Source organism: Sminthopsis crassicaudata, chromosome 5 (assembly GCF_048593235.1).
Source record: "Sminthopsis crassicaudata isolate SCR6 chromosome 5, ASM4859323v1, whole genome shotgun sequence".
Classification (NCBI taxonomy): domain Eukaryota; kingdom Metazoa; phylum Chordata; class Mammalia; order Dasyuromorphia; family Dasyuridae; genus Sminthopsis; species Sminthopsis crassicaudata.
Genome location: NC_133621.1, coordinates 229,941,995 through 229,952,157, shown reverse-complemented (window position 1 = coordinate 229,952,157; position 10,163 = coordinate 229,941,995). Strand labels below are relative to the sequence as shown.

General features: G+C 36.9%; 1 protein-coding gene across 1 annotated transcript; it reads right to left on the bottom strand.

Moving 5' to 3' along the window:
* Window positions 1-371: 371 nt before the first annotated feature.
* Window positions 372-9,401, bottom strand: CELA1 (chymotrypsin like elastase 1). The gene is made up of 7 exons (XM_074267549.1): window positions 9,324-9,401; window positions 5,886-5,986; window positions 4,725-4,850; window positions 3,997-4,133; window positions 2,844-2,989; window positions 1,040-1,189; window positions 372-527 (listed from the first exon to the last, which is right to left on the bottom strand). The coding sequence occupies exons 2-7, from the start codon at window positions 5,909-5,911 to the stop codon at window positions 510-512; spliced, it is 603 nt and encodes a 200-aa protein (XP_074123650.1). The 5' UTR covers window positions 5,912-5,986; window positions 9,324-9,401; the 3' UTR covers window positions 372-509.
* Between the last annotated feature and the right edge of the window lie 762 nt (window positions 9,402-10,163).

The window sequence follows — 10,163 nt, the reverse complement described above, 5'->3', positions numbered from 1 at the left end:
TGTAACCATAGGCATTTAATATCACTAGAGTTCAGTTTCCTCAATCCTACCATGAAAAGATTAGATGGCCTGTGAAGTTTTTTCCAGCCCAAGTTCTATGATTTCCACCTAAAGAAGTATTTTCTATAATATTTTCCTTTTTTCTAAATAAGCTTTTTATTTTCGAAATATATGTAAAGATACTTTTCAACTTTCACCTTTGTAAAGCCTAAGTGTTCCAAATTTTTTCTCCCTCCCTTCTTCCCACCCCTTCTCCTAGGCAGCAAGTAATTCAATATATGTTAAATATGTGTAGTTCTTCTTTATGTAAATAATATTTTCTATAAGTTGGTTTAATTCTAGATGAAAGGTGGAGTGACATTTGATATTTTGATAATTTGATTTTATTTGGTATATATGTTTACATTTGTCACAGTATGCCCTTGTCCTGAATTTTCTCCATGATTTCAACTTATGCAGAGGAGTTGAGGCCCTTCCAAGATGGCAGAGCTTTGGTCTCAGGGAAGCCTTCAGTTGTAGGCAATAACCTGAAAAAAAGAAAATTGGACTTAGAGCATTGTTTTTTTGTTCTTTCTGTTGAGTCCTTGGGTGAAGAATAAGTGAGTAGGAAAATAGAAGAAATGCAAAGGCTGGAGGGAAGGGAGCCTTATGTCCTTAGAAATACCTACTTTAATGAAGAAGATGGAATATACCTTCCAGATAGGATTTGGCCAACTATGGAGCTGTCAGCATAGCCAAAGAACAATATAATGTGGGGAGAAAACACTCTTGTATTTCTATAGATTAAGTCAAGAGGACTTTACCAAATAGTTAATGTGGATGGACAGTATCATCTGCAGTGAGACAACCTCCTTTCCAAGTAGAAGTTTCCCTTCTGTTAGAAAGCCTGGCAGCTATTCAAGAAATATTTTCTTCTCTTGCTAGTGCTCTGTCCTAGCTCCTCCTCCCTGGCTTCATTTCTTTTCTATTCCACGCATTTTCCTAATCCATGCTTGTATGATACACCCATAGTATAGTGCCCAGCAACTGGCTGACTTACATTATTGATCCAATTGATGTAATTGGAGACTCTGGTGAAGACGGTGGGCTTCCTGGCAACGTTACAGCCCTGGCTGGACACAAAACTGGTCACTCCATGGACAACATATTGGCCGTTAACCTGGCAGTGAAGAGGACCCCCAGAATCTCCCTGTAGAAAAAAAAAGACACATCTTAGAAGCAGGCTTAGAAATTCCAGAAGCCAGGAAGGGCGCATTAAAGATCGCTCTCTTTGGTTCCGCAAAGGACCCTTTGGATAGTTTGCTCAATTCTAACAAAATCACTAAAATTCCAAAAAGGTTGACATTCAAGAAGAGAAGTAGGCTGAGGATAAGGTCATCATTCTTGAAGATTTTGTTTCTTCTGCTGCTCCAATTCAATGACATAAAAATATCTTCCTTTCTCTACTTTCCTATCTCTTGGAGAAGCTGATGCTCATCCTGTTAGGGAAGGTTCTGGCAGTCTGGGAATCCACTGATCTATCCTGGTAGGGAGAAGGCAAGGATTTATTTCTGTTTCTGTGCTTTTTGAAAAAGGGGATAAATATGAAAAATCTCTCTCATCAATATAATGGCCAGCCATGATTCCAGAGGACCACTTGATGAAACATGCTGCTCATCTCCTGATATCCTCAATCCTGCATGAGGCATATGTTTTTAGATATAAGCAATCTAGAATATTTTTTTGCATGTTTGTTATAAGAATCACATTTTATTTTCTTTTTTTCTCTCTCTTGCTAGGAGGAAAGGTGGAAAGGAGAGCTAATAAATGTTTGTTGATTGAAAAAAAAATTACTAAAAGGAAAGGTGACAAATGATTTGTATCCAAAAGCTTGGAATAAGTATGAGCAATTCCTTTAAAGGAGATTTCTTAATCTGGAGTCCATGGACTATGGATATATTTCAGGGTAGATTTGGTTAAGAAAAGAATTAAATTTTAATTTTCATTTAAATTGCTTTCCTTTGTAATCTTACATGTTTTATTTTATGCATTTTAGGTCATGAATTCAAGAAGTGGTTCATAGACTTCACCAGATTTCCAAAAAGATCCATAAAATATGTATTGGGGGAAGGCCTTGGCATTGGAGACTGAGTAGGAGCACTGGGGCAAAGAGAAGAAAGTTTCATTCTTTTCTAGATGAGCTTTCCTCTCTGTTGTGGCCAAAAGGAGAGCTGGCTGGGGAACTTCCTTAAAAAGGGTGCTGTCTATTTGGAAATGAAGTGAAAAGTCTGAATAATGAATATAATAAAAACCAAAGAAAAGCATTAAAGGCTAGAAATAGTTGGAGAGACAAGAATAAGAAAGGCTAAGAAGTACCAGAATATTCCAAAATGGATCTGTGACCTCACAGTTTGGGGTATTTTCTCCAAACATGAGACTCACAATCCACCCATACCTACTCACCCTATGTGCCTCTTGTCTATGTTCTTTCAAAGTTTTCCATCAGAGGTTCACCTAATATGCTACAGCTTTTTCTTAATTTCTCTGGCTGTTTACCAGTCATCCTTTGCCCTCCTTACATGTCTAGTCTATCTTCTCTTTCTACTGTATAATTTATATTACATGAATTTCTATTTAACCTATGAATTATATAATAGAAAGAGCCCATAATTTCTATTTAATTACATTCTATCTATCTAATCGATGATTTCTTTTACACCAGCACAGAGACGCTAATTCAAGAAATTTTACCAGAAAAGACATTTTTTTTAGGAGAGGCACAGGAAGAAAAAGAGGAAGATGAAGATCTCCCAGTTTACCCTCCCCACCTGTCAGGGGGTCTTGCCATGGCTTTGTTTTCCTACCTGACATCCAGATCTCACGCCGTCACCTCCTGCACACACCATGGTATTTTTGACGGTGGATCCCCAGTAGGAGCTGCTGGAGCAGGTTGCATAATCCACTACTGGCAGGTAGGCCTGCTGTAGGGTCTCAGCCAGCTGTCCATTGGCTACACGTGACATAAAAAATACCAGGGATAATCTAACGGCTTCAGTGCAGAGTCCATTTACACATGTGAAGTACATCCTTAGCTTGCCAGGCCCCGCGACCCTTCTAAACATTCTACTCTACCCCTCCCAGCCCCTTTTCTTTCAATGTGTTTTGGAAATTACTATATGTTAACATCATGGTTATTTTTCCTTTTTCTCCTGTTATATTCTAAACTATTCTTGACCCTATATTAACTACATTAGTTATATTATTTCTTATATATTAATTACATATGTATATATGCATATATATATGCATATATATATGCATATATATATATATATATATATATATATATATAAAATCTGATTAATATAGCACTTGTCTCTCTCCTCCCACTGAATGTTTGACCAAGTTGTGCCATTTACCTGGAACACCCTTCTATAACCTGACAGACTGTCATCTTGTCAACAATCATTTAAGAGTTATTTAAAGCCCTTTATTTCTGGGAAATCTTCGGAGGTTATCTGAGAAAAACTGATAGCTTTTCTTGATCCTTTCTCATCCAAACCTGGAATTGTCCCATTTCCATCCACTCATACCCATTCTCTAATGATATAACTACTCTACCCTGTCCTTTCTATGGTAGCAGTGGAATTAATGGTGATGGTACTGGATGCTAAGCCAAAGAATTCTAATCTCAGCTCTGCCACTAATTAGATGCGGGGTCTTGGGTAAATCACTTTACCCCTTTGCCAGATCTCATGTGTACAGTGAGGGAGTTGGATCCGATAAATGACTGCTGTTCCTTTCTATTCCAAAGTTCTATGACTGTCACAAGAGCGTAAATAAGCACCTCATGGGCTCTTCTGATCTGAGTTTGTGTATTCTTCTTATTATATCTCTGTGTAGTAGTATGTGTCACACATAATGAACCCCCTGAGAGTATGGACTATGTGACATTTCTCAGCATAGAGAAACGGTTTGTCAAAGCTTCCTGGCTAGATGGCAAATTTTGTGACTTACTCCTGGTCCTGCCCCAGCCTGTGATATAACAGGGGCTGTTGTTGGCCAAGATCTGACCACGTGGGGGCAGGGTGCCCAGTTGGACGTATCTGTTGAGGGTAGCACTCTGGCCCAGACGGAGCAGGGCGATGTCATAGCTGTGGACAGAAGGGAGATGGATCACTTGTGTGTTGCGTGGCCACTTTTTGCCTCTGAATATTTGTCCAAGTTATATACCTCTCAGGAATGTGCTGGTAAATGTTTAACAACCAGTTCTTCTAAAAGGTAGGGAATACTTTTTAATTTAATTGACATTAAAAATCTCTTCTCCATCATTTTCTTAGAGCTAGACAACAAATAAAATAATCAATTATCATCTTAGCATTTGCCAGTTTTCCAGGTGCAAATATTCACCTTATAGCTGCTTAGGGCAGTAAATGGATAGAGGGTAGAATGTTGGCTCTAAAGTCAGCAAAACCTGAGTTCAAATCTGACCACAGATACTTAATAGCTGTGGGATCTTGGGCTCAAGTCATCTAATCCTGCTCAACTCGGTTCCTCATCTGTCAAATAAGCTGGAGAAGAAAATGGCAAACCAATCTAGTATCTTTGTAAAGAAAATTCCAAAAGGACTACTTCCTGGTCCCCTAGGAAAATACGTTAAAGACAAGAGCCAATATACCAGCCCCTACTCCCAGGTACACACTGAATTCAGTTGACCCCCCCCCCCAGAAGTCAATGTCACTCACCCGCCAGCCACGTTGTTGGGGTTCCAGTACTCATGTTTCACAATTTTGCTGACACTTATATACTGTTCGGTGCCATCATTCTGGGACAGGTTGTGATCTCCAAGGACGACTCGGAAATTCATGTTGCTGGAAGGAGGAAAAGGCAGCCATAGGTGATCTATCACAGCTCAGGTCCCTAACTCTCTACCATGTCAGATCTCCTTTGGTATGAAAATAATTGGCAAAATAGTCTTATTTCACATTCTAAAATGACAATTCACATTCATCTAGTGCTTAAGGTTTCTAGGAGATCCACGATTGCATTTGAGCCTTCTTCACCAACAGAGAGGTTAAATTCTATTATTATCCTCCGGTCACAGGTGGGACCAATGGGACTCAGAAAGGCTCCAAAATACTTAAGGCAGGCATTCATGGTCTATCTGCTAAATCAGCACACATCACCCAGCCTCAGAGGATGGCATGCCTCTGTTTAAAGACTCCAAAATAAAGATCAGTATTTCATCTGTAGTCCTTTTCACTTTCCAGCTTGGGTCTGTGGCCAAACCAGTGGGAGAGTTGTAAAGATAACATTAGAATGTAGATGTGGTCCCAGTAAATACAAACCCTTCCCCTTCCCATATATACTCAGGGCTTCTTCTAGAAGGGATTTGATATGTAGATCCCCTTATTAATGTTCCAGATTCTTCCTTAGGATTCTGGACTTTCCTCTCCTGACCACACTTTAGGATGGACGATGCACACAGAACTCACTCATGGACTCTGGGCACTCAGACTTCACTTCCTCCTAACCAATAATAATAGCTCATATTTATATAGCACTTTAAGACTTGTAATACATTCTACAGATATTATTTCATCTAATACTCATAATCCTTGGAGGTAGGCATTATTTTTCTCTATTTTACAGTTGAAGAAACATTCTGTGAAAGACAGAAACAGACAGACAGAGACACACAGGAACAGAGAGACAAACAGAGAGACAAACAGAGAGACACACAGAGAGACAGAGAAAGAGAGATTGAGACTTTTTTTAAAAAGTGGTTTAGCTAGAAAAAGTGTTTGCGGCAAGATTTAAACATTCAGACAAATCCAGAATCTTAATGGCTTTCCCACACCACTTCCATTGGCCTGCAGAAAAACTAGTACCTCCTTTTTCCTTACCTATCCACACAGTGAGCTGCTGTCATCACCCAGTTCTGGGTAATGAGAGTTCCTCCACATGTGTGATACCATGAGCCTCCAGATAAATATTGGAGAGAAATCTAGAAGGAATGTTGGAAAGAAAAAAGAAATCAGTGATTGTGGTTGGTTCTCTTCCCTCTTTTTTTTTTTTACTACTCTCAAACTTTCATATCTCCTCACAATCAAAAAAGGATGAGGTTGTTTAAAATGGGAATAATAATATCCTCTTCCTGAGAGGAGATTTGACATCAGACAGCTGTTGCATAGTTGCATAGTTTTGGATTCTGCATAAGTCTCTCAAAATATCTTGGAGATATACTCCCTTCTTTGAGTTTAGGAAACCAGTCTAAATGTCTGCAACCTAAAAATTGTGAGCTAGATCTTCTTTAGTAGTTTATGACCTTCACCCCAAATATTATGGGAAGACCTACCATTCAAAAAAGCCCTGAGCTTGAAAATCCAAAAGGAAATAGATTTTTTTTGAGCAAATCAAACTATAACTCTGAGAAATTTAATAATACTTCTATAAAATGAACAGAGTGGAAAAAAAGAAATTGGAGAACAATTTATGTGATGACAAATATTGTAAAGAAAAAAATATCGAGAGACATCACAATTTGAATCAATGTAATGTGCAATTATAACTTCAGCTATATAGTAAAGCATTCCTCTCAGCAAGATGAGCTATGGGCATAACTGAGGCATATAATGCCAGAAATGTTGATTTGTTTGCTTAACTATACTTTTTTTCATTACAGCAGGCAGTTCTGTTGTGGGGAAGAAGTCATTAGAAAATGACAAAGATTTCTCCAATTGATAAATGGTCAAAGGATATGAACAGACAATTTTCGGATGAAGAAATTGAAATTGAAATTGAAAAATTGAAATAATTATTGATCAGAGAAATGCAAATTAAGACAACTTTGAGACACCACTACATACCTCTCAGAGTGGCTAAGATGACAGGAAAAGATAATGACGAATGTTGGAGGGGATGTGGGAAAACTGGGCCATGATGTATTGTTGGTGGAGCTGTAAACAGATCCAACCATTCTGGAGAGCAATCTGGAACTATGTTCAAAAAGTTATCAAACTGTGCATACCTTTTGATCTGGCAGTGTTTCTACTGGGGTTATGTCCCAAAGAGATCTTAAAGAAGGGAAAGAGACCTGAATGTGCAAAAATGTTTGTGGCAGCCCTTTTTGTAGTGGCTAGAAACTGGAAATTGAATGGATGCCCATCAGTTGGAGAATGGTTGTACAAATTATGGTATATGAAGGTTATGGAATATTATTGTTCTGTAAGAAATGACCAGCCGGATGAATACAGAGAGGCCTAGAGAGACTTATGTGATGCTGAGTGAAATGAGCAGAACCAGGAGGTCATTATACACTTCAACAACAATACTATATGATGAATGTGACTCTCTTCAACAATGGGAGGATCCAAATCATTTCCAGTTGATCAGTAATGAATAGAACCAGCTACACCCAGCAAAAGAACACTGAGAAATGAGTGTGGACCACAACATAGCATTTACACTCTTTCTGTTGTGGTTTGCTTGCATTTTTTTCCCCAGGTTATTTTTACCTTTCTAAATAGGATTTTTCTTGTGTACCAAGAGAATTATATTAATATGTACACATATATTGTATCTAACATATACTTTTAACATTTTTAACATGTATGAGACTGCCTGCCATCTAGGGGAAGGGGTAGAGGAAAGGAAGAGAAAAGTTGGAACAGAATTGTTTGCAAGGGTCAATGTTGAAAAATTATTCATTCATGTTTAAATTTTTAAAAATAAAAAAAAGAAAAAAAGAAAAAAAAATAATGACCACTGTGGAGTAGAACCAAGAAAATATGATACACAGTAACAACAAGATTATGTGATGCTCAACTGTAATGTACTTGGCTCTTTTCAATAATGAGGTGATTTAAGGGAATTCCAATAGACTTGTGATGGAAAGAGCTATCCATAACCAGAGAAAAGGGCTATGGAGACTAAGTATGGATCACAGCATGACATTTTCATCCTTGTTGTTTGTTTGCATGTTTTATTTCTTTTTCATTTTTTCCCATTTTGATCTGATTTTTCTTGCATAGCATAATAAATGTGGAAATATGTTTAGAAAAAAAGAAAATGACAAAGATGTTAAAAAATGTCAATAAAACTTTAAAAAATAAAGTTATATTTTCAATGTTATCAAAGAACTAAAGGGGAAGTCATTGGGAAATAATAAAGATGTTAAAAATAAGTATCAATAAAACATTTAAAAATGAGATTCTCAATGTAATTGAAGAAATAAAGGAATTTTGCAGTAAATACTTTTGTGATGGGCATAATAAATTCTTAATGAATCAATTTGGTAAATTGGTATAATCATAAAAAATTTCATTTAGTTCTTGAAAATTTAAAAATCATGTTCCTTTCATGAGATAGATAGTGAATTTTCACCCCTATTTTTCAGATAAGGAATCAGGCTCAGAGAGATTTGTGATTACAAAGCCAGGCTATGACTGCAGACATTATGGTTTTAATTATACATACATTCACTTATCCAATATGCTTCTATTGGAGTATGGCTCTATTGACTTGAGAGTGAGAAAATGCCTTTAAAGCAGTGAAATTATGACCACCTGTGGACTGTATATATAAGAGATGAGTATATAAGCTGGAGTGTACATGGAAGATGAGAGCTGTGAGTTTAGAGGTGTATTTGTATGGATTGTAATCTAGAAAGTCAAAGCTGGAAAGAGATCATTGAAGATCAATTTTTTCAACTTCTATATTTTAAAGAAAGGAAAACAGGCTTCGGGAAGCTAATGAATAATATATGATATGGTTGATAGAATATAACATAATATAAAATATGACATAATACGTGATGTGAAGATATAATACAACAAAATATGAGACAAAATAATATAACATAACACAACATAACATAAAGTCACTATTTAAGAAGGAAATAAAATCTTATGACTTCTAGTCAAATATTGTAGTAGATTTTATAGTTGTAATGGGTTGGTTAGGTGTCTGAAAATTTAGTTCTGAACCTCAAAAATCATCAGATTCAACTCCTTCATTTTATAGATGAAGAAACTGAAGCACAAAGAGAATCAGTGACTTGCTCAGGATCACACAGCTAAGCAGATTTTAAATTCATGTGTTCCTGACTCCAACTCTACCTTCTATCTAGTATACTACTACCTACTCTTCTAAGTGTAAATGGGATGCATTCAAGTACCTCTCAAGTTTGGTATATCTCTGGGAGGGAGGGCATGAGAACATATTGTGTTTCCAAATTTCCAGCCCTTCTGCAGTTAGAAAAACTAACAGAACTTGAATTCTGTTCAAGGCTTATAGGGGAATTCTGGATTTGAAGAAAGTAAATGTTATATAGACATACTTACCTGGGAAGGCCAGGAATTTCTTTGGGCATTGCTTCCCCCTACAACTCGGGCATTGGTATCTGGGGTGTCCTCCAAACCATGTCCTTTGAGAAAGGAAAAAGACTGAGCTATGACTGGGCAACTTTCAGTTAGAAGGGGTATGGAGAGCTAAAGAATGTTATGTGGAATTGCAGCATATTCACAGAGGATGTGTATCTCCTGTCCCCAGTCTAGAGAACTTACTTGAGTTTCAATTCATAGAAAAATTATGAATTCCATGACCATCCTGTAGTTATTGCTAGAACACTGGGGTTCTCGTGCAGCTGAATTACAAGGGAGAAACCATAACTTCTTTATTTTTTTTTTAATAATAGCTTTTTATTTTCAAAATACATGTAAAGATAGTTTTCAACATTCATCTCTGTAAAACCCTGGGTTTCAAATTTTTTCTCCTTTCCTTCCTCTTACTGTCCTCTAGATAGCAAGTAATCCAATATATGTTAAACATGTGCAATTCCTCCATACATATTTCCACATTTATCATGTTGCACAAGAAAAGTCAGAACAGAAAAAGAAAAAAATAAGAAAGAAAATAAAAACCAAGCAAGCAAACAATAACAAAAAAGGTGAAAATACTATGTTGTGATCCACATTCCCTCCCCATAGTCTCTTTCTGGATGCAAATGGCTCTCTCCATCACAAGTCTATTGGAACTAGACTTCTTTAGATTAGGAGCTCTTAACCACTTCAAAGATTTCTTATATCAAGGTGTATGTGTGTGAAATTAGGTTGGAGAGAACTGAACTGGGGACTTGCTCAATGCCTGACGTATAGCAAATGTTTAATAAATGCTTGTTGACT

Coding starts and splice junctions, on each gene's coding strand:
- CELA1 (XM_074267549.1), bottom strand. CDS start 5,911: ATGACAGCAGCTCACTGTGTGGATAG. Junction 4,134..4,724: donor CCCAACAACGTGGCTGGCGG/GTGAGTGACATT, acceptor TTCTGTCCACAG/CTATGACATCGCCCTGCTCC. Junction 1,190..2,843: donor GCGTGAGATCTGGATGTCAG/GTAGGAAAACAA, acceptor TTTTTTCTACAG/GGAGATTCTGGGGGTCCTCT.